The 25473-nt window shown below is 39.5% G+C and overlaps 1 protein-coding gene across 26 annotated transcripts in view; it reads right to left on the bottom strand.

Annotated features, from left to right (window-relative positions):
- The window catches only part of BAZ2B (bromodomain adjacent to zinc finger domain 2B), a 244363-nt gene that overhangs the window by 72207 nt on the left and 146683 nt on the right, over window positions 1-25473 (bottom strand). For 17 of the 26 annotated variants that reach the window (XM_087710070.1, XM_087710002.1, XM_087710091.1 and 14 more), the window contains 6 exons: window positions 19807-19995; window positions 16837-17010; window positions 12416-12577; window positions 5761-5954; window positions 3230-3451; window positions 1534-1929 (listed from right to left, as the gene is read on the bottom strand). In XM_087710070.1, the coding sequence (XP_087566196.1) occupies window positions 1534-1929; window positions 3230-3451; window positions 5761-5954; window positions 12416-12577; window positions 16837-17010; window positions 19807-19995 (1337 nt within the window). Of the gene's footprint in view, window positions 1-1533; window positions 1930-2348; window positions 2525-3229; window positions 3452-5760; window positions 5955-12415; window positions 12578-16836; window positions 17011-19806; window positions 19996-25473 lie in introns of those variants that run through there. The other 9 variants (XM_087710102.1, XM_087710107.1, XM_087710111.1 and 6 more) reach the window with 3 other exon arrangements.

The raw sequence follows: 25473 nt of genomic DNA, 5'->3' as shown, positions 1-25473 counted from the left end.
GAGGCAAGTTGTTCCACTGATTAATTGTTCTAACTGTCAGGAAATTTATCCTCAGTTCTAAGTTGCTTCTCTCCTTGATTAGTTTCCACCCATTGCTTCTTGTTCTACCCTCAGGTGCCTTGGAGAATAGTTTGACTCCCTCTTCTTTATAACAAAGCACAAAACTTTATATCATGCCAACAGAGCAATACATTTTGTTTTGCCTTTTAACTATTTGAAAGCTGAAACATATTCCATTGAACATTTGGTGGCATCGTGCTCAACTGTATTTTTAAAAGTTCGGACTTGTTAAAAAGACGATACCTTTCTCAAAAAAAAATGTGATTTTATAAACTGTATTGCTTTTGAAATAAGTATTTTATGAACGCATCCTCTATGCCTTCAGTAGAAGTTCTGTGGGTGTGGCTTGGTGGGTGTGGCAGGGGAAGGATACTGCAAAATCTCCATTCCCTCCCCATCTGGGGCCAGCCAGAGGTGGCATTTGCTGGTTCTCTGAACTACTCAAAATTTCTGCTACCGGTTCTCCAGAACCTGTCAGGACCTGCTGAATTTCACCCCTGGGTACCCCACTTTCATGACTTCAGGTGTCCACATATAATGCAGTAGAACAGTCCATCATAAGTTCATTTTATGCACTGTGAGAATAGCAACTCCTAAATCCCATTGGCATTATCTCAATAGAATTAATCAATTGTTTCCTTCTTAGCTCCCTGCCCAGCCTCAGCTCCAGTCTCCCCAGCCCCCACTCCCAACCCCAGCCACAGCCACAACTACACTTCACTTGTATCTGGAGCATCTATCAGAGGAGTACAGTCCTATTAAGATTCATACAAGACTTATTCACTTGCCCAGGCTCTGCCTTCCATTCTACAGAGGAGGTACAAGGCTGCTACCACTATACAGTATCTCTTTCATCATTTATATATTCATTATTTTAAAGCATTTGGCATGAAAGCCTGGAGGGAAGGGAGTCCAGATTTCAGTGCAATCTTTCTCTGTAAAGTAGAGGATGAGATATTTTTTAAAATGTACAACTGCATGATCAGCATTAATGCAGAGCATTCCATGTATTTTAACTGCCTGGAGGAGAAAGCGAAGAAAGAACATGTTCTTCTGTCAAAGGAAAACTGTTATTCAGCAAATCCTCTAAATCGGGATTCAGTGTATTTATTTCATTGATATCCTGTCCCAAGCAGGGGCCTGGGGTACATGGCTCTTCCCATCCTGTCCATTTGTCTTTTCAATAATCCAAAATGTAATCTGACAGGTTAGGCTGAAAGCTGGCAATTTGTGCCGAGGGCTCCTCTTTTATCGATTTCTATTCTCTCCCCCCCCCGCCCAAGTCAAAATAATGTAACCATATTAAACCATTTTATAATATATAATTGTACTGACAGTTTCATAGTTATCATTCTTCCAGACACGTAAGATAATTTAAACAAAGTAAAAATTAACATATACGGGCGCACAAACAGAACCCCCCCCCTTCCCCACTTTTTCAAAACGTTCAGATAAAAGGGAAATTCGTCTCACCCGGTTTGATCTGACATCAATGGTCAATGCGCTAGCTTCTTCAGAGGTATTTTTATTCCCTGTCTTGAGTAGATCAGGAGAAGGAACTATAAGTTTTAAGAAAGTTTCCTTTTTGGCTTGATTTACCAAAGACAAAGGGTTCACATTGGGCACCAATCCAGTAGACTGTATTACACTTGTGTGTTTGTTCACAGATTCCACCTTTGCCTGAGAGCTTTGGAAAATAAAGGGAAGTTGCTGTGACAAAACCTGAGGCTGCTTCTGCTGGGCCTGGAATGATGAGTGAGTCTGGCTATCAGACGCAAGAGGTATTGGCTGGTGTGGTCTCTTTTCCTGGGACATTTCCTGGGATTTCTGTCCATCTCCTTTCATGTCTGGTCCGCTATGCATTAGCACCTGTAAATATGGAAAAATAGTTTGATGGAGAATACTATAGGGATGCTTAAAAGATAAGCCACCAAAAATAAGATAGGCTTGAACTGCCTTTGACCCCAAGCCCTTTTTAATGCCAAGACAAAAGGAATTGTGAGGTCCTGGCCACAAAAAGGGGTATCTTCCTGTGATCACAAGCGATTTTGAAAAATAATAAAATAAAATAATACTATACCCTTACAGGCCTACAGATAACAAGTAGTTTTTAAATAAAACCCAAAAGATCATTAATAACGAAATAACAATTAAATTACCAGTACTATTTCATCCAAATAGCATAATGACATACTTGATTGTCACTAGCACACACCCACAACAGGCAGGCAGACACACCCATCCACTCCTAACTACTTTACCTAGTAAAAAACATAAAATAACCTTACAATATATCTTCTCTGGCTTATTTCCTGCAAAGTCCTTTTACTACATCAAGTTACAGTTTCGAGGGTAGTGAAAAAATACTATGGAAAAATCAGTTATTTTTGAATGTATGTCACACGATTAACTTAACGGAACATTAAAGATTACATTCTGGTTACTGGACAGTGTTAACTGCTCTGCAAGGAAAAGAGGAGCTGTAAACAGAATTCAGTAGTCATGGCAACACTCAGGACACCCAAACCTTTGCGACACAGAGTATTTCATTGGCTTGATATCCATGGGCCTCAGTTTACAACCTAGAGTTCCCATTTTAGAAAAATATAAACCTGTACTTTGTCCAGCTAATTTAAAGCACTTATCTTTTTTATCCTAAACAGAGGGCATATTTTACTGAAATCCAAGGGGATTTCGTCCAAGAATAGAAGGACTAGACTAGGCTGTGCCTCCTCCTTTTTTAAATGTGCTGTTCCATCTAAAATGCATTTTAGACTGAGACTTGCAGAATAATAAACACAAGTAAATTATTAGAGACCAGGAAAACCCTATAAACCTTTGCTCATTACATTGGTTTGGTGGTTTCAGTCAGTTTTTAAAATATAGAACAAGTTTGAGAACAGCTGGCTGTTTCTGTGAATACTTGTGTGGTTTAATGCAGACTTTGTGATTTTGATTCCCACGCAACCCAAAAAGTTAATCCATCAAGATAGAAAAGCATCAGACTTAAATCCTGCTCTTGTTGTTCCAAACATGTTGAGAAGTTTGAAAGGGAGAACATTTAATAATTAATTTATGATACCCAATGCAACCTCACAATGCAGAGTCCCATAAATTGAAAACGTGCCCTGTTAAAAAAAAAAATCTAGCAGTTGTGATATGAGCACACCTTGTTCTTATTTTTCGGCTGTGTTTCATTCTCAGAATCTGAATCATCATCTTCACTTTCTTCAACACTTTGATCATCTTCTTCTTCCTCCTCTTCTTCCTCTTCCTCTTCTTCCAAATCATCTGAGTCGCTGCTACTGATGCCTTCACTAGAGGTGTCTGAGGAGGAGCCAGAATCACTTTCACTGTTGCTGGAACTATCCACTGCTTTCTTTCTGGGTTTCTAGGAATGAAGGTTGAGTGTTGAAAATTTTTATTATGGGAAACATTAAGCTCTTACTCCTGTAGCAATAACACAGAGATTTATCTCACAAACAGCTCACATGAATTTCAGGAATCAGTTGGGTTTGCACATAGATAACTGATATGGTTCCACATTCTGAGAAATTTGTTATCTTCACCTGCCCATCTGCAAAACAGATATCTAATTCTATGCACTTGTTGAATTTATAATATCACTATTCCAGGACCTAAAAGCAGCATATATAACCTTCCCTCCATTGTTTTTCTCACAGCAACCCTGTGAGAAAAACTGGGCTAAAAGAGAGTTACTAGCTCAAAGATAGCCAATAAGGTAAGGATTTGAACCTTTACTTCCTCAGCCTTAGACTTAACCATTCTATCACACTGCAATAAAGCTAACAAAATGAAGGCTGCAAAATGTGATATGAAATGCTGGCCAGCTGACAGGCCTGCTGATCTGAATCTGGTATCTTCTAGTTGTGCTGGGACATATATCAAGGGAACCATGTTGGCAAAGATTAATTTGGAAAATAGGATCTTTGTTCAGAGAAATTATTCAGTCAGTTGCTCCAAAATAGACTGCACATTAAATTTAGGAAATTATGTTCGTACAGAGCGGAGATATGCAACAGCCATGTTTTTATATCACCCCACCTACCCATCCAATAATTGCTGTAATATCTACCACATTAGACAATCTGGCAAGAACAAACTATTTCTTCTTACTGAAAAGCACATGCTTTTATGTACTATAATTGCTCTTATGTGTGCTATTGCATGAAAAGAGGGGAAAAAGTTAGGCATAATGCCATGGCAGAGAGACCAGCTTCCAAATGTGAACTGTTTTGGTAGCTCATAAACACTCCACGCCACACAAACATTAAATACAAACATACACGCCATTGAAATACAACACTTATTTAATATTATCAGATGTTGGTGGGAATATACACATTGATCTTTAGTACAACATGGGTAGAATACATATCCACAATCACAACTCCTGCTTAAACAGCAGGTGATAGCTGTGGCCAGGATGGCCTTTGCACAGGTACACCTAGTGTGCCAGCTGCCCCCTTTCATGTACAGGGAAGTCCTTCAGAGAGTCACTCATGCCCTAGTTATCTCACAAATGATTTGCTGTCATGCGCTATAGATGGTGCTACCCTTGAGATCAATTCGGAAGCTAGAGCATGGGAAGTGTTGCGTATTATGCCCATATGACTCAACTGCTCTACAAGTGGAAACTGATTACCAATTGGTTTCCAAATGCAATTCAGGGTGCTTGTTATCACCTAGAGCAGGGCTGCCAAACTTGGAGCCCACAGGCCGCATACGTCACGTGCTGACCACACCCATGGTTTAGCAAAGGGGTGAGGAAGTCATGATACATCAAGTGACAACATGAGTTTGACACCTCTGACCTAGAGAGCCCTGTATGGCATAGGGCTTATTTATTCGAGCAATCATCTATCATTGGTTGCTTCTGTCTGAGAGTCAAAAGCTATTATATTCAGTAGAATATATTTAGTATAATACATTCCCAAGTAAGCATACACAGAATTTCATCATTCTTACCAAAACTTTTTCTTTCTATTTTTCTCTCCTTCCCCCATTGTCTAGGCTTCTCTACTACTCAAATTAGTTACTATATTATTCTATTTTATACTATGTTATTCCTATGCTATTATAATTTTCCATCATAAAGATATTGCAATACCGGTTCTGTAATATAGCATCAGTGAAGCTGCAGCCCATAAGCTTATCCCTGTCCTACCAGACCAGCCTTTCAGCTTGCAGGCTCTCAAACCAAACTTATTCCCTACACAACACCTATCCCAAGCCCCATACCCATACTCAGCATTTCTGAAGGGCAAACGCTTGACTTATACAGAATGACTTTAGCTATTCCATGTTTTCCCTCAATGAATGGTTCTTCTCAACGTCAACGTCGCCTTCATCTTTCAAGGAAAATGATGGGATAATTAAAACTGCTCCTTGGTGAGGTCTAAGAGTACTGTTCATAATACATATTTCAGACCTGATCCTTTTCTAATTTTATGTATCAAAGATACTGTATCACAAGCAACAAGTTACCCCCATGAAATATCTCCATCCTAAGAATGCATCAACCCTCATGGCCCCATGGGAATAACCATCACAAACAGCAAACATACACACCAGTTATAGCCCACAAAGGTAGGCATTTATATAAGGATTTTCCCTTACAATTCAAGTGACTACATCTTATGTGAAAATTTAACCTGTTTATTTTTTCACTGTTTTTACCTTGTCTTTAATCTTGACAGCTCTTGCATCCAGAACCTGGTTTTTATTTTGTTCCTGGTTACATTTGCGGCTTCCTCCTACTGAGGTTATAACTTTTGCCTGTCCTGCGGAACTTGCAGTGGTGGTAGATAACACAGAGGTGTTGATGCCTGATACTGAAGTGGTACTATTTCCATTTACAGATCCATTAACACCTTGAAAAACAAAACAAAAATGTATATTTAATAATACATCAAGAAATTGCAGCTTTCTGCAATAACACCAGCAGAACTGCAAAAAACTTGCGCTATTCGGAACATCATACATTTTAAGAAGGTACTTGGCTGATACCTAGGATGCTGGCAGCAACCCGTATCAACCATTAGCATCAGTCAATGGCATTTTTGAACTTTCAGTTGACTGAGTTTCATGTTTAATGAATATTATTATTATTATTTTATTATCGCAACAACAGAATTGTATCACAGCAGCCAGTTTTTTTGCTGGATTTGGCATTGATTACTAGTCAGGCCCCACCCAGGGGCCTAGGAGGTCGTAACGTATTTTCATAATATGCGTGCAGATCCAAGCAATGCGGCTTTTTGCATTTGACTGATGGTGATTTTGTCAATTTTTAACTGTAATTAGGCATTGTAATTCCAGTGCTTTTGGAATAGCACCCAGTATGCCGATTACCACTGGAATTACCACTGCTGCTTTGTGCCATAATCGTTGAATTTCGATTTTTAAATCCTGGTATTTCGTGATTTTTTCATGTTCCTTCTCGCCAATCCTGCTATCACCTGGTATTGCGATGTCTATGACTGTAACCTTATTTTTCTCAACCAGTGTGATGTCTGGTCTATTATGCGCCAGTATTTTGTCCATTTGTATACGAAAATCCCATAAGATCTTGACCATCTGATTTTCAGTGACTTTTTCAGGCTTATGTTCCCACCGGTTTGTTGTTGTTTTAATATTATAATTTTTGCACAAATTCCAGTGGATCATTTGTGCTACTGAATTTTGCCGCAATTTATAATCAGTCTGCGTGATTTTTTTACAGCAGCTGAGTATGTGATCAACAGTTTCATCAACTTCTTTGCAAAGTCTGCATTTGGCATCATCAGAGGATTTTTCGTTTTTGGCCTTAATGGCATTTGTGCAGATAGCTTGTTCTTGCGCAGCCAGGATTAGTGACTCTGTTTCTTTCTTTAATGTACCTGTTGTTAACCATAACCAAGTTTTTTCACTGTCCACTTTATCTTTTATTTTTCCCAGAAATTGACCATGCAATGCTTTGTTCTGCCAACTCTCCATTCTTGATTTTATCACATCTTTTCTGTATTCCTGTTTCGTCTGTTGGACCTTCAGTAGATTTTTGTTCTTTACTTCGATTAATAGATGTTCTTGACTTTCTTTTAAATAATCGCCCAGTGCATGTTTTTTTTCTTCAACTATTTGCTTCACTTGTAATAATCCTCTGCCACCTGATTTTTGGAGCAGGTATAGTCTATCAGTGTCACCACATGGATGTAAACTGTAGTGCATTGTCATTAGTTTCCTGGTTTTTCAGTCCAAAATGTCCAAATCAGCTTGTGTCCAGTTAACTATACTAGCTGGGTATCTTATAACTGGTATTGCCCAGGTATTTATGGCCTTAATTGTATTTCCACCATTCAATACAATTAAGGCCATGAATACCTGTATTGAAGAATTGTTGTTGTTGTTGTTGTTGTTGTTGTTGTTGTTGTTGTTATGACTATGGCAAAGGCAAGCAAGGGTAGTACCAATAGTAATAGGCACCTTGGATGCAGTCCTAAAATAACTGGAGCACCATTTGAACACCCTAGGCATTGACAAATTTGCCATCAGTCAATTGCAGAAGGCAGCTTTACTTGGAATTGCTTCCATCCTGCGACGATATCTGTAACACCATCAAACATCCAGATTTGCCCATCCCAGGTCCTCGGTAAGGACTCAATAGGTAGACAAAAATGCCAAACCAAGACTGAACATCTGGCTGACTGTGCGATGATGATGATTATATTATTATTATTGCTGTTGTTGTTGTTATTACACACACATATATGAATATGTAAATTATATATTAATTTATAGATTATATAAATACAATTTATTTTGTATTGTTAATTTAAAAATGCTGAGGATAAGTTTGCATTTAATATTCTCTTATTTAATAAAAAATTAAAACAATAACTATTAATACTAAAAATACAATCAGTTTTGGAGGTTGAGGGCTCTAGTGATAGAAAGTCTGCAAATTTCAACAAATTGAACCTCAAGTTAACATTTGATGTATTCTGGTATATCATTCATAGTTGGTTCTGTTTAGAATCTTGTAGTAGTTAGAAGAATAACAAACATGATTATATAAAGTGGCATAGATCCATTTGATGAAGTGGACTGTGGTCAACCAAAGCTTATGTGATAATAAATGATTAACTCTTTACAATATCACAAGACTTTGTGTTGTATTTTTTGCAAAACTCTAACATGACTTCCCATCTGGTAGTAGTTAAACATATACGTATAGGTTTCTTTTCCAGTATTAACTGTATTGGCAGTTCATGATCAATGCAAGTTTCACTGCTGCAATACAGGTAGTCCTCAATTTATGACTACAATTGAGCCCAAAATTTATGTTGCTAAGTGAGAAATTTGTTAAGTGAGTTTTGACCCATTTTATGACTTTTATTGCCGCATTTGTTAAGTGAATCACTGCAGTTGTTAAATTAGTGATCCCAGGACACTGCAACAGTCATTTATGTGAGTCAGTTGCCAAGCATCTGAATGTAAATCATGTGACCATAGGGATGCTGTGAAAAAAATGTCATAACTCACTTTTTTCAGTGTCCTTGTAACTTCGAACCGTCACTCAATGAACTGTTGTAAGTTAAGGACTATCTGTATACAGCACAGAAACCGCTTTGGTCGCATTGACCGATGATCTCTGGAGAGCCAGGGATGGAGGCCACGCCTCCATCCTGGTTCTCCTTGACCTCTCGGCGGCTTTCGATACCATCGACCATGGTATCCTTCTGCGACGACTGCGGGAGGTGGGGGTGGGAAGCACTGTTTTGCAGTGGTTCTCCTCCTACCTCTCGGACAGGTCGCAGTCGGTGTTGGTGGGGGGACAGAGATCGACCACGAGGCCCCTAACATATGGGGTGCCGCAGAGGTCGGTCCTGTCCCCCGTACTATTTAACATCTACATGAAACCACTGGGCGAGATCATTCGGAGGCACGGGATAAGATACCATCAATATGCGGATGATACGCAGCTGTATCTGTCCGCCCCGTGCCAACTCAATGAAGCGGTGGACGTGATGAACCGGGGTCTTGAGGCCGTTAGAGACTGGATGCGGGTTAACAAGCTTGTACTCAACCCGGAAAAGACCGAGTGGCTGTTGTGTTTCCCTCCCAATAATTTGGTTAGCGTTCCACCACTCAGGCTGGGGGGCCAAATTCTACACCCCTCAGACAGGGTTCGCAACTTGGGAGTCCTCCTGGACCCACAGCTGACCTTTGATCACCACCTGTCGGCTGTGACCAGGGGGGCATTCGCCCAGGTTCGCCTGGTGCGCCAGTTGCGACCCTACCTGAATCGGGAGGCCCTCACAACAGTCACTCGCGCCCTCGTGACCTCTAGGCTGGAATACTGCAATGTGCTCTACATGGGGCTGCCCTTGAAGAGCATCCGGCGACTTCAGCTAGTCCAGAATGCGGCCGCGCGAGTGATTGTGGGTGCACCTCGGTTCACCCACATAACACCTATCCTCCGCGAGCTGCGCTGGCTACCTGTTGATCTCCGTGTGCGCTTCAAGGTGCTTCTTACCACCTATAAAGCCCTTCATGGTAGTTGATCTGGGTACTTGAGAGACCGCCTCCTGCCGATTACCTCCTCGAGACCGATTAGATCTCATAGATTAGGCTTCCTCCGAGTGCCATCTGCCAGCCAGTGCCGGCTGGCCACTACGCGGAGGAGAGCCTTTTCAGTGGCAGCTCCGACCCTCTGGAACGATCTCCCCGTGGAGATTCGTACCCTCACCACCCTTCAGACCTTCCGTGCAGCCCTCAAGAGCTGGCTATCCCGCCAGGCCTGGGGGTAAAGACTTGATCTGCCCCCACCCGAATGTTGAATGAATGTTGTTTACTTTTTAATTATGTGTTATGTTATATGTTATTGTTTGTATCCCCTCCCTATAAGTTGTTAGCTGCCCTGAGTCCCCTCAGGGAAAAGGGCGGCCTATAAATAAACTTATATCCAATATCCAATGTATTTAACTTAGCACAATTTATATATGTTAATTCCAAGTACCTGTTCCATACCATTCAATGCAAGCCAAAATACAATTAGGGCAAGACTAGCAAGCAAGTGGTTGAGGTTAATGATAGTGCATTTGGTATTGGGATTTTGAATACCAATTATTGTGTATGCAAAATGGAAAAAAGGAAAGTTCTGTTCAAGGAAATCTCAAAAAAGAGGTTCATTTTGAAAAACTATAGCAGGCTACAGATGATAGCAGGTATGCTTTGTCTTCCAGCTTGTCCTGTGTTCATCTGATGATTTAGTTTACAATTTATAAGATCTATTTATCTAGATCAGGGGTGTCAAACTATTTGGGTCGCATCAGGGTTGTGTTTGAACTCAGGGGGCCAGGGTGGGCATGGCCAGGTGGGTGTGGCCAGTTCGACGTCACTCCTGTCGGAGGCCCTGTGGCAGCCCAAGCACTCTGCCAGGGAAAACAGGCTCATAAGCTACGTTTTCGGCTGCCACAGCCTCCTGCAACCCTCTGCCAGTGAAAACGGAGTTCAAGAGCTTTTTCATTAACAGAGGATTGCAGGAGGCTGTGGCAGTCAAAAACGGTGCTTGGGAGTCCGTTTTCTCTGGCAGAAGCACCACAGGCTGGTCTTTCACTGTTTCCAGGACGGTCCTGTGGGCCAGATCTAGTACCTGAGAGACCGCCTTCTGCCAATTACCTCCCTACAACCAATTAGATCCCACAGATTAGGCCTCCTCCGGATTCCATCAACTAGCCAGTGTCGACTGTCGACCCCCCGGGGGAGGGCCTTCTCTATGGCTGCTCCGGCCCTCTGGAACGATCTCCCCGTGGAGATTCGGACCCTCGCCACCCTTCAGGCTTTCTGCAAAGCCGTTAAAACCTGGCTGTTCCGGCAGGCCTGGGGCTGATGAGTTCCCAGCCCCATTCGAATTGTTGCGGCTGTTGCCGAGTTTTTAATTTGTTTTTTGTATTTGTCTTGTCTTCTTGTTTTTTGTACTTCCCCTTTCCCTATTTAGTTTGTTAGCCGCCCTGAGTCCCCTCGGGGAATAGGGCGGCATACAAGTTTAATAAAACTAAACTAAACTAAACTACCCTGTGGGCCAAATCCAGGCCCCGGGCTTTGAGTTTGAAACCCCTGATCTAGAAGATAAGGGAATGATGGTTAGATACTTTTGGCTTTATTTTACATTCTATTGCTAATCTGGGACTTTGATAAAAAAAAAAAAAGTTTTAGTACCCTGTTTCCACGAAAATAAGACCTCCAGGGATAATAAGCCCAATCAGGCTTTTGAGCGCAAGTGCTAAACTAAGTTCTCTCTGGAAAATAAGCCCTCCCTGAAAATATTGCAGCCCAGCAGCAGCCATGAGGTGACCCGGCTAACCACCTCCTGCACCTCAAAAATAATAAGACCTCATCCTGAAAATAAGACTAAGTACTTATTTTGGGGGTCAAAAGAAAATAAGACCCTGTCTTATTTTTCGGGAAACACCATGTAGTCTTTTAATCTTTTACTGTTATATTCATTAATAAACATATCAAATTATTTAATTCCATTGAACTAGAACCAATTACCCTATTTTCCATATAAATATCACTTTGAAAAGCACAAATTCCAATAAAATGACTGTGATAGATAAGAATAATTGTAGACATTAATTCATAAGTATATAATTAATTTTTTTATGTGAAGAGGACAGATTACTGCCTCTCACCAAGGAGGAAGAAAATCCTTGTTTTTCAGTTTTTCTATTCTTCTCTGAGCTGAAATTTATTTCTAAGTGGACAAGGTCATTGAAACTGCAGCCCATGTACTGCTATACTCTACCTTTGCTAAGGATTCACAGACTCACGTTGTAATACCTCACCTAATAAAATAACCAGGAAATATTGAAATATTGATATCTTTTATGTACAACTACTGCTATCAGATCAGTATACAGTAGTTTCTTTGAATGTGGCAAACTTTGTTATACTGTATGCAAAATTAGGCAGACTAACTTCCCACTGGTAATTAACCACTAATTATAATATATTATTTTGTCTGCTTTTATTTTGATTGTTTTTAATGCTTTTATTTGTCATTTAACCACTAATTATATATATTATTTTGTCTGTTTCTATTTTGATTGTTTTTAATGCTTTTATTTATAATGCTGGTCTGTGACTGTGATGAAAACTGATTATTCCTAAGATGTATTCAAACTCAGAATATTAAAATTCCCATTTATTGTAGATCTATGCACACATTTGAGTTGAATTGGGAATCCAAGTGAAATATAAAATATCTCTATACTTTTATGCATGCACACACACTCACCCCTTCCAGTCCTAGAGAGGATGCTGTGGGCATGTCTTATTCAGAGCTTACCTTTCTCCAAACTTCCTCGTGCATTTTTTCCTGGGGTCCTTGTATGGAATGCAGTAGAGTCATGATTTTGGGCAGGAGGGGCAAACAGAGGAGAGATTCCAAGTAGTGGTGGGAAAAATGTAGTGCCAGTACGGGAGTGCACATCTGCATTCCGCCACCATTCTGCATATTGCAAAGAAAATGAAAATGAAAGTCACATTATTTATTCCGCTTTTGGATTTTGTGTGTACTTGTGGTTACATATTCATATACAGATCTCAAACATGTACAAGTTAATACTGTTAAATAACAGAACTCCTGCACTTAAAATCTATATCAGGCTACACCTTTCTTTAGTGTTTTGAAATTTAAATATGCCCCTTTAATTTCCTAATCTTAACACCATATCTTTACATTTAATTTGAACATATCTTTCATCAATCAAATATGTTGGCCTACCACTCAGAAGTACTTTACATCTGAGGCTCAACATTTTGCAAATAAAACGGGGAAAAATGTAATTATTACAATTATGTGCAACATCTACTAAACTGAAAATAAAGAAAAGAATTAGCAACAAGATTGGTCTCAACATGCAAAAGGCAGAAATTATTGACTGCAGAAAACATCTCAAAGATGTAGGAATTGACATCTTTTTTAAAGTGCTGTAGGGAGGGTAAAGGTAAAGGTTCCTCTCGCAAATATGAGCTAGTCGTTCCTGATTCTAGGGGACGGTGCTCATCTCCATTTCAAAGACGAAGAGCCAGCACTGTCGAAAGACGTCTCTGTGGTCATGTAGCTGGTATGACTAAACACTGAAGGCACACAGAACGCTGTTACATTCCCACCAAATGTGGTTCCTATTTTTCTACTTGCATTTTTACATGCAAGTAACGGGAGCTCATTCCCTTACATGGCAATAGGGATACGAACTGCCAACCTTTCTGATTGTCTTAGCAATAGGGCCACTGCGTCCGTCTAGGGAGGGTATGAATATGAGTATGTATGAGGGTATGATTTAGGATTTGTTTCAAGTGCTACAAGATATTGAAATAAGATTGATAAGCAACTGCCATATCGGTGTCTAGGTATTCTGAGAAACTACACAACCTCTGGGTGTGATTCAAAATCAAGTGATACTAGAGTTGTAATGACCGCAACTGAACACAAGAAAATACAGTTTCAATTTATATTGCAAGAGTATACAATTTATACTCTTGTTTCAATGAAGTTAAAAATTGGATACTGTAGCACCCCAGCTGGTCTTCTTTTTTTCTTGACATTAATATATTCTGCAAGTACAAATTGAGGATTTGAACAAGCCAGGCTTGGATGGGATTGTGAATGTCAATGCTTTAGAGAGGGGTTAATACTTTCCACCCTTAAAAAGATGGCAGTAGAATTTCTTTTGAAAAAGAATCAAGCTCTAATACTTTGATCAAAGGACATTAGTGCTCAATGTCCCATTTTATAGTTCTGAATATTGAAGAAAGCACTTCTACTTATCATAGCAGAAGGACTGGCAAAGCTCCCTGTTTCAAAGCAGGGAAGCCATACCATTCAGAGTAAGGATACACTCTGGACCATGTAAAACAGATGGTGTTTTAGCCCAGATTATTTATTCCCCTGTGTAAAATTGTGTTTATTACTCTTCATATGCCTTATGTGGATAATAGAATTTGTCCCTTAGAGATGAAACAAAACTGCACAATATTATAATCTTTACTACATATGGCAAGAGTAACCACTGATTAAATCAATAACATGGGATGACTCTCGGATGAAGTGAGCTGGTCCTTTTGCTCCTTCTACTACCAACTAATAAGCTAATCAGTACCGCCAAAGCCAAATCACAACCCACTGATTAAACCAGAAGACATTTTCTGAACAGCAAATTTATCTTATGAAACGTGAGGTTAGCCCACTCCCTGGATTCCACTTGCTGCTTATGTTCTACATGCAAATGATCTGAAGATGATTTCTGCATCTTAATGAAAATTGACAAACACTACCTAACTGTTGAATCCCAAAGACAATTTCTTAAAGGTAAAGATTCCCCTCGCATATATGTGCTAGTCATTCCCGACTCTAGGGGGCAGTGCTCATTTCCGTTTCAAAGCTGAAGAGCTAGCGTTGTCCGAAAACGTCTCCATGGTCATGTGGCCGACATGTCTAAACACCAAAGGCACACAGAACACTTTTACCTTCCCACCAAAGGTGGTTCCTATTTTTTCTACTTGCACTTTTACATACTTTCAAACTGCTAGGTTGGCAGAAGTTGGGACAGGTAATAGGAGCTCAATCCGTTACATGGCACTAGGGATTCGAACTGCCAAACTGCTGACCTTTCTAATAGACAAGCTCAGCGCCTTAGCCACTGAGCCACCATGTCCCTACAATTTATAATATTACTCAAATACAAAGACCTATGATACTATAGTTGCTGTCTTTATTGTGGCACAGAACAGATCTTTCATGGGTTTGATCAATTCCATAAATTTAATGTGCCATTTTTTTCTCCCCCCTCCACAGTGTTACAAACCATGTGGAGATAAACTATATAATGAGCCTACCCACACACCACCATTTTTTAAACCTCCTTCTTGGCTTTGGAATGAATGGCCTAAATTGCCTGATATGGAACAAAGAATTAAACACCATTGTAATCCCAGAATAGTAGCTTAGAAAATAATTGTTCCTCAGTAACAAAAGGCAGCAATAAAGAATGTGTTTGCATTTTTAAAAAGAGTTAGCAGAATAAGAAATTGGTTATTGCTTAATACTATACCAGAATAAATGCATTATAAAAATCTAAAGAAAATCATAGGAGTTGATATTAGGCAAACTATAATAAGCAAGTGTGAAAATCATACTGCTCAAACTGACATAGGTTACAAAATATTGAAATGTATAAACACTAGATTAAACAATTATGGGGCTTTTTTCTGGAAAGAGAAAAACATTATAAATAAAACTACAACTTGAACTGCCTTTCTGGCTGTCAATATTAAATTGATTACCAAAAAATGAAAACAATGTAAAGCAAAGTATTCTAAGCCATTTGTCTTCTCATAGTGCTATTCAGTGGAGTTCATTAGCATGTCTCGAACATAATTTGGAACAAGCTTGTAGAGCGAATGGAAGAACTATTAAAACTAGGCAAACACTCAAGGAGAATATGGGAGTGAAGCCGCAGCGTGTCCAAATGCCTGAGAAGCCATGGGAGAAAAGAAAAAAGACATAGATATTTTAACAACCTGGGAAAAAAGGTGCTTTGTGTGTCCTTCTCAGTGTTCCAAAACATCTTTTTTAAAAGGAGCCGCACAGCCTTTCATCTCTCTCAACTCACTGGATTAAGGAAAATACAGAAAGCACTAAAATACTTTGAGAATAATTGAGGCAGATAAAATTATCTCATTCCATCACATATGCTTTCCAGAAGGGAAAGGAGAAAAACAGGAGAAGCTAATGCTTTAAAAAAAAAAAAAGACTTAGGCAAATGTATAGGTGATGCCACTCAAAATGTTGATGTAATCCTGCTTTAAAGCCATTTCCCTCTCCCGCTGCTCTGCAGGAGGGCTTCCTAAGGTGCATTACATCAAGTTCATCAATGAGCTAAGGCAGAAATTTTGCCAACAACAAGCAATCTGCCCATCCTTATGCCACTATGAAGCTAGACTCCAGCCACCTTAGGTAAGTTCATGGAATTAATTTGCACCTCATTTATATCATTGCTTTTGAACATAAATTTCAAACCATTTGTCACACATCATGAAAGAAGGGCTGTTTTTTTAAAAAAAAAACTTTCAAAAGAAGAGATGGTTTATGGTAATGAAATACCTGATGATTAGGTAGAAAACTGGCTTTGTAACATGCATCATTATTTTGAAAGCTCAAGCATGTCAATAAATTAAAGAAAAAGTAAGGGAATGTTAGATGTCATGTGAAAGTATTCACTTATATGGTTTAGAAGTATAAATGAATACATGAAGAAGATAAATACTTGAGTTGGACCTATCATTCAGCAGAGCAAGAAATTTGATTTAGGGTGATAGTTTCCTCAATACTGCAGCATTTTGAGATCGCAGAACAACTACATGTTTAAGGAGTCCATACTCACTCTGTTTATTCCAATAGGATATCTTTCAGTTTACATCAAAATTCTCAATCTGTTTCTGCGCCAGAGGAATGAGAATTAGATATCCGACCTACTTGTGGTGCTACTTGCCATATACAACCATAGCACACATTCACTTTCAGTGAGGAGTTATGAGACTTGCCAAGAGCCACGAAACATTTACTACATAGCATGCCACAAAAGTCGACCAAAGATGTAGATGAAGGTCCAATCTACTCTGGAAAGAGTGCCTAACTAAATTAGACAAGCACGTGGAGATAACACAATATAATAGGTGGTGGCCGGTCCACTTTCACACACTCACCCAGCCATTGTGACTGCTTCTGGGAATGGAGTGGGGATTCCTTTGGGTCTATTACAATTCGCCACGGCCAACTCGCCGTGGCCAACTCGCTACGGCTATTCGCCAGGGACAACTTGCCACGGCCAACTTGCTGCAGGACAGCTTGCCACGGCCATCTCGCCACAGGACAACTTGCTGTGGGACAAGAGTTACACTAATATCAAAGAAATGGTGGAATAGAATCATTAAAGAAAGGATGCAAAAGGAGGGACAGAATGAAATGTGAATGGCAAAAATTAAAATAAATCTTATTTATTTTAAATAGTTAAAACAGAAATATTAAATTATGCCGCAGCAAATTGGCCATGGTGCAGTGGCCATAGCAAGTTGGCTGTGGCAAAGTTGCCCCATTCCCATTCCTTTTGCTTTTTACTAGTGGTATCTTCTGATTATATTACTTTGTTGTTTGTATGTCCATTGAGAGATTATGCACTGGAGACAAAAATTCCTTGTGTGACCAATTATAGTTGGTCAATAAAGAATATTCTGATGTTCTAATTCTTTGCCAAAATCCACTCAAAAATGCCTTTCATAGAGTAATTAGTATTAAGATAACATTGACAGTGCAATTCTTTTTGGAAGCCCTGAGAAAATGGGGTAAGCCACCCTTTTCCCATTTGTCTTAGCAGTAGTAGATTGAGGAAGGGATCCCTGCATGGGAAAAGAATTAAGCCATTGCTTGGGAAATGATGTGCCTTTTTAAAGCACACGTATCACTTAGGGCCGGGATGGCAAACCTATGGCATGCGTGCCACAGGTGGCACGCAGAGCCATTTGTCAGGGCACGCGAGGCGCTGCACTGTCAGCTGGCCAGCATGCATGTGCGTGCTGGCCAGCTGAGTTCACCCTTTTTTAAAGCCATTTTTCGCCCTCCCCAGGCTCCAGAGGCTTTATAGGAGCCTGGGGAGGGCGAAAAGAGCCTCACCGACCCCCTGGAGGGCCTCCGGAGGCTTCATGAGCTTCCCTGAAGCCTCCAGAGCGCAAAAAACATGCCCTATGGGCAAACCGGAGGTTCGGGAATGGACTTCCGGTTTGCTTGGAGGGTTGTTTTAAGTGCTCCGGAGGCTTCAGGGAAGCCTCCTGAAGGTCCCTGAAGCCTTCGGAGCACTCAAAATGACCCTCCGAGCAAACCGGAAGTCCTCCTGAAGGTCCCTGAAGCCTCCGGAGGGCTTACGGGGGGCAGGGGAGGCTGTTTTCTCCCTCCCCAGGCTCTGGAGTCTGGGGAGGGCGAAAAAGCATGCAAAAAATGGGGGGGGAGCACCTGTAGTGCGCACATGCACACTGGGGGGTGTGTTGCACATTGCATTATGGGTGCGGCACACCTGCACACGACCCTCCCTGCGCTCCTCCCACTTATGGCACGCGAGCCAAAAAAGGTTCGCCATCGCTGATTTACGGAATTTATACATGACACTTTCAACCCATAAACCACAGATTTTCCATTCGTGACCTTAGATGTATCTTGACAGATAGAAAAGAAACAGTCTAAATTAATTTTTATTCTGGTCAACAACAGAATGTGCTTTATAGCCCATTTCGATATAGTTAAATGATGCATTAAATATGTACCACAAATTACCCTTCAGATTTTAATTTAAGATAGATTTTAAAAATCCAGAAGTCTTAAACACTATGTCCACTTGATTTGCAAACTACACTCTTAAAACTAAGTCACATCTGCCACATAACTAAGTGTACGGCAAATATATATTTTAAAAACAGGTTATTGCAAAAAAGTTTTGTTATCCAAATACAGACACATCAAGTGCAAATAAAACATAGTTTTGCAATTATATAGCCACATGCTGTGCTACAATTCTGATAGATGAGTAGAACTTTTATGATAAATCTTAGGTATGCTAAAGTATCATTGAATTCAATGGAATTTACTTAGTTCAGAACAAGTGTGCACAAAACTGCAGACTTTTTTCCCCCTTTCCTTTTTAAAAATTAAGATTCTCAGTCTCTTAATTATAATCTGAAAGATGCAAACATGCCTACCTTTGAGAGCCCTAAATTAAAGCTGTACCATCATAATCACCAATTATAATAATCCAGTAGAACTTATTCCCAACCAAGTTGCGTAAAATTGCAGACTCATAGTGCAAGCTAGCACATGCTTACTCAGAAATAGGTTTCCAACATGATTTATTTTGTGATGTGTACATAGGATTGTAGCCTTACAAAATAATCATACATCATACAGTTTCTGGAAAATAAGTATTTTAAGACTTCAATAACCAGGTCTGTTTTCCAAATAAAGTGTCCAACTCAATTCATGTTTAGCTAGAAAAGCCAGATTTCGATTCTCAGCACTTGGAGGCTGATCAGATATTTTTCATTCCACAAAAGTTCAAATAGATTTGAGTTAGAAATATGTAAACCAAATGTACAGAAAGGTCTTTTATAAAACAACAGGTGACTTACTTCTATTCAGTTTTTTTAAAAACATGCCTAGAGATGTCTGATTTAGGATGTTGACAATATTTTCAGATTAGCGCCAAAGCAAATCATAACCTACCTAGATAATTTTTGTTACAAGTAGATTAGAAACATAAATAAACAAACAAACAAACAAACAAATAAACAAGTGATGGGAACATGAGTAGAATAAAGCAAAAACAACCTAGAACCAGCCAGCATGCATTACTATTCTCTTTCTAACCATGCAACGCAACTGTCTCAACTGTATTTACTCATGAGTAAGTCTCCCAAAGATCAAAGGTGTATTCTCAGATCAATGTATATAATACTAGGGATATTCCTGATGTGGTAGAATCTGGACCTTACTAGAAAAAAGGCTGACCATTTATCTTTAGTATGCAAAATATAAAATCCATGCCCCTTTACTTTGAAGGAACATTTGTAGCTGCATCTTCAAGCATTTTTTTTTTAAATGGAAGATTTTTTTGAACACATAGACTTGTTTACCTGGAAAAGTTGTTAGCTGGGGGTGCGCTGCTAAGGCTATGGGTGTACCAAGTGACCCCAAGCCACCAAATTCTGTATGCCCTGAGCTGGCTGTTTGTAGACCAAAGACTGGGTGGCTGACCATTGGAAAGGCACTCGACACTGTGGACAGGTTACACGGTTGATCCCCAGCTGTTCTGAATAAATGTCCTGAAGGAGGAAAAAAGCAACACTTGAAAAGGTCCCAGAAAAACACACGCTCCTCTTGAGATATTTCTGGTTTTGGGGTTTTTGAATCTGGGTTCTTCTATAGATTTCCGCAAAATCAGCAGCCATCAGCTTCAAGCCACTGGAGTAAAGCTGGCATTATAAGGCTGCTAAGTTCTGTGAAAAAGTATTGTGAAACTAAATATGAATTCTAAAAGCAAATTAACTTTCAATTCAGGCTACCAGATTGGGGCTGTGAAAATCTAGACCACCGTTAGATGTCCAAAAAAAATACAAACTCGCTCTGGTTTTTAAAGTATTCCTATATTCCCTCTTGCTAATAAGTGTAAAGCAAGTTTAAAATACGTTAACGTTAATACAAATGTAATCCATAATGGTCAACCTATTGCTTGGTAAGTGTGGCAAGTGTTACAAAGAAAAGTCATGAAGAACGGTTACAGGAATTGGGTATGTGAAGCCTAATGAAAATAAGGACTAGAGGAGGCAAGGTAGCAGTGTTCCAATATTTGAGGGGATGCCATAAAGAAGAGGGTGTCAACCTATTCTCCAAAGCACTTGAAGGCAGGACAAGAAGCAATGGATGGAAACTAACCAAGGACAGAAGCAACCTAAAACTAAGGAGAAATTTCCTGACAATTAGAACAATTAATCAGTGGAACAACTTGCCTCCAGGAGTTGTGAATGCTTCAACACTGGAAGTTTTTAAGAAGAAGTTGGATAACCATTTGTCTGAAGTGGTGTAGGGTCTCCTGCCTAAGCAGGGGATTGGACTAGAAGACTTCCAAGATCCCTTCCAACTCTGTTATTCTATATTCTATGTCTATGTAATATTTCTTCCACTAATAAGAACGTTTTTGGAAAAATACTGTTGCTTTATGTGCTAATTTTCTTTCTTGTAGACTGTCAGAAGATAACTATTTGGACACTGTTGGAAACAGGTTGCTGGATTAAGATAGAATTTACTAATCCAGTAGGGTTCTTTTTACATTCTTAAGGACCACGTTTGAACCACGTATACAGGTAATCCTCAACTTATAACCACAATTGTGTCCCAAATTTCATTTGCTAAGTTGTTAAGTTTGTAACACAGTTGTAAACTGAATGTGGCTTTCCCGTTGACTTTGTCAGAAGGTCGCAAAAGATGATCCCAGGAAACAACAACCGTCATAAATATGAAACTATTGCCAAGCATATGAATTTTGATCATATGGCCATGGGGATACAATAGTGTCATTAGTGTGAAAAATGGTCATAAATCACTTTTTTCAGAGCTGTTGTAACTTCAAATGGGCACCAAATAAATGGTTGTAAGTCAAGGACTACCTGTACTTGAGTTCAAATCCTGACAATTTCAAAAAGACTATTATGGAAACGGAGGCCAATCAATGTATGGAACTGAATGGTACACTAAGCCATTTGTTATTTTAACAATTATGCAGAACAGGTTATAGACTTGCACATACTATGGATAATATACTTTGACTGTGATTTACATTTGTATAAGTCCAAGTATTATGGCTTATTAAAAAACCAAAGTTACAGCAATGTGCCTTAGTTGTCAAGGTGTGCCTTACACTATGTTAACCTTGTCACAATGATTTAGAATATTTTATGGTTTATTGTGCTCTGAAAGGATAATTTTTAAAAAAATAAATTATTATTATTTACCCCCCTTCCTTCTTGATCAATACCACGATGACAAAGGATGATTTCACCTGCATATGGGTCATGATATACGGTATATATTCCTGGCTGCTGTTTCCAAAATGCCACTATTTCTAATATCTTGGGATATAATTCCTGTATTGTGTAGAAATTATCACTAGGTGGTACTATTTACATCACTTGCACATAGGAGACATCTCTGTGCTTCTGAACATTCTAATTATTTTAATTATCTAGGACAAAGAAGGTAGAAACTCTGTCTGAAGAAAATGCACTGACTCTATACAAACAAGCACAAAAATGATAAGAAAGCAGAGATCTAGGGATCTAGGAAAGAAAGAACTATCGAAATTACAGTAAGAGGCATTTCTTTCAGAACTCGTAGAATGCTACCAAGTTCTGATTATTTAATGTAATTTAATCTTTAGATTTTATCTTCAGGCAACCATCTTTTGTCAATGTTACCCAGACAAAGGTACCCAGATAAAATGGAGCCTGACATCCTTTGACAGGCCTGCCATGAGGGCCAAAGGTGTGATTCCGAAATGGGTGCAGTGGTGGGATTCAACTAATTTAACAACCAGTTCTCTGCTCTAATGACCAGCTGGGTAGGTGGGGCTCAGTGGTCATGTGACTGGGTGGGCCTGGCCAACTCAACGTCACTCATGTCGATGGGTGCTTCGCCTTAGCTGTTACAATGTAATAAGGGTTAACCGGAGAGGCAGTTTCTGTAAGCAGGGCAATAAAGATTAGGCTAGAAACAACACCAGAATGCTTCCTTCCTGCCTTCCTTACAGGATTAGCCCTGTAAAGTAGGGGAAAAAACAAAATGTGATTTCTTCCAACAACCAGTTCTCCAAACTGCTTAGAAAGTTAACAGCCGGTTCTCCCGAATAGGTGCCAACTAGCTCAATCTCACCACTGGTGTGGCTTTAACAATATGCCACAGCTGGACTGCTGTGGTCCCTTCCTTGCTCCCTCTGATCATGATTCTCAGCCAGGCAATACAAGGTAGTCCTTGACTTATGACCACAACGGAGCCCAAAATTTTTGTTGCTAAGTGACAGTTGTTAAGTGAGTTTTGTCCAATTTTACAACCTTTCTTGCCACAGTTGTTAAGTGAACCATTGCAGTCATTAATTTAGTAACAAGGTTGTTAAGAGAAGCAGGCTTCCCCATTGATTTTGCTTTGCAGGTCACAAAAGGTTATCACATGACCCCAGGACACTGCATCTGTCATAAATATGAATCATGAAATTTGATCACATGACAAAGGAATGCTGTAACGGTCATAACTGTGAAAAAGAGCCATACGCCACTTTTTTGAGTGCCATTGTTTTTGTTTTTGTTTTAATTTTTTTATATGCCGCCCTTTTCCCTGAGGGGACTCAGGGCGGCTCACAACTCAAGGGAGGGGAAATACAAACAAATAACAAAAAAACATAAAACCATACACAGTTAAAAGCACAACAGTCATACCATTCGAGTGGGGCAACGAGTCGTTAGCCCCAGGCCTGTCGGAACAGCCAGGTTTTAAGGGCTATGCGGAAGGCCTGGAGGGTGGAGAGGGTACGAATCTCCACGGGGAGTTCGTTCCAGAGGGTCGGAGCAGCCACAGAGAAGGCCCTCCTGTAACTTCAAACGGTCCCTAAATGAATGGTTGTAAGTCGAGGACTACCTGTAGTGGTGAAGATGAACCTGCAAGTTGCCAGCTCTTGTCCTAGGCAGAATAGAGGACATCCAATTTACCTGAAAAGAACCTACATTTCTCCTGGACTTTTCCTTTAGGATAGTTTGTCAGTAGACTGACAGAGATCAACCCTAATTAATTTTTCTATAATACTCCAAGCTTCAGCAATTGCCTTAATCATCAGGAGTGACTCCCAAGCCAAAAACTGGTGACTAATAATAACCATAACAATAGTCATAATAATAAAATGCATCACACAGCAGTAGAGTGCGGGGAACAGTTGGAAGCTGTCCCAAGAACAGCAACATGTGGTGTCCAGGCATTACATACTATGAGCAAAGAAATATAAACCAAAGGATGGGAGAAGGAAGAACAAAGAACAGCAAAGTTTACTTATTCTAGAAACAACAAAGTATCAATGCACTTGGCATTTCCCCCTCAATTATACTGTTTTTAAATTAATCAGGGTTGGCAAACAGGTAAATGCCTGATCCCTTGAGTAAGGATTATCTCCAGGAGACAGACAGGGAGATTTAACACACTAAATAGGTCCTCTGGTATGTTAAAGAGCCAGTCAGAATAGAAAAGGGAGGACAAAGTTGCAATCCTTGTTCAGCCGGGAAGCTCACAGCTAGCCTAAGCTGTTTTACAGGGTTGGTGAGAACAAACACATGGAGAGGCAGGCATTGGGGCGGATAAGACAAGGAAGAATATAAATATGTTAAATAACAAAACAGTATGGTATTGTTGTTAGCTACTACAGGTGGTCCTCGGCTTACAACAGTCCATTTTATGACCGTTCAAAGTTACAACAGCATTGAAAAAATGACTTTTTCACACTTATGACCATTGTAGCATCCCCTGGTCACATTCAGATGTTTGGCAACTGACTCATATGTATGACAGTTTCAGTGTCCTGGGGTCACATAATTCCCTTTTGTGTCCTTTTGACAAGTAAAGTCAATGGGGAAGCCAGATTCACTTAACAACCATGTTCCTAACTTAACAAATGTGGCAAGAAAGGTTGTAAAATGGGGGGAAATTCACTTAACAAATGTCTCACTTAGCAACACAAATTTTGGGCTCAATTGGGGTCATAGGTCAAGGACTACTTGTACAACTTACCATACATAGCCACTAACATAGATATAGATAAACTATACTGGCATAATGTGCTTGTCCTGGGAAGCCTGGTATGTAAAATCCCTGTTTTGTTCTTATAGTTTGGAACGGTTTTTGTTTACATTGCTCTAGACTCCTAGAGTCATATTTTGTTATGAATTTTTTCTCAAACACCTCCTACATGGAGTACACAAACAAACACAAATACCTTTTTTATGAATTAAAAATGTGAGCAATTGCTTAACAGAAAGAAACTCTTCAAGTTTCTTTATCTGCAACAACACATAAATAAAGCTATCGATTTCTTACCGGATATAGTTTAAGTTTCGATACTGATCTTTAAATCCCTAAATGACTGAAGATTTGCGTATGGGACCATCTATCTCATTATAATATTCTTTTAAGATCTGCAAGAGAGGCCTTTTTAAAGATGTCCTACTTCCAGTCAGAGGTCCAGGTTTTTATCATTAGGGAGGGGATATTTTGGTGTTTATTTTAATCTCTTTTTTTTGTTTATAAATATTCGGTTCTTATTTAGGGTTTTGTTAAACTTTGCAAGATACATCTTGAGTAGCTACTGAAAAAGAAAAACAAGACATAAATCAAACCAACCCACATATACACTAAACACAACAGAATCTTAGTTATATTGCTACTTGTAAAAAAATGCTAACTTCTGCAACTTGAAAATAGCCACTGAATGGCTTCTTGTACTAGGTAAATCACACCAGGAATCAGAGTCAAATAAGTCAGTCCTTATTAGTCTGTCAAAATCAGTTGTCCCCATTTCTGAGGCAGATAACACTTGATTTTGCACTCCTTCGTTATAGAGAAGCAAAAAGAGAACCTTGGAGAAAATACACAACCAGCACAGCAAAACATAAACTCAGCCAGAGAAAACAAGAATGAGAGACTTAAAATTGCCCTCTTTTTACTCTCTTTGATATAAAAGGGAGGAAAGAAGAAACCTGGGAGGCTTTCAA

The sequence above is a fragment of the Thamnophis sirtalis genome, unplaced genomic scaffold (assembly GCF_051295495.1).
Source record: "Thamnophis sirtalis isolate CommonGarterSnake01/CBP01778 unplaced genomic scaffold, rThaSir2_p1.2 scaffold_1, whole genome shotgun sequence".
Classification (NCBI taxonomy): domain Eukaryota; kingdom Metazoa; phylum Chordata; class Lepidosauria; order Squamata; family Natricidae; genus Thamnophis; species Thamnophis sirtalis.
The sequence above is the reverse complement of the archived record's forward strand: the minus strand, read 5'-3'. Positions and strand labels throughout refer to the sequence as shown.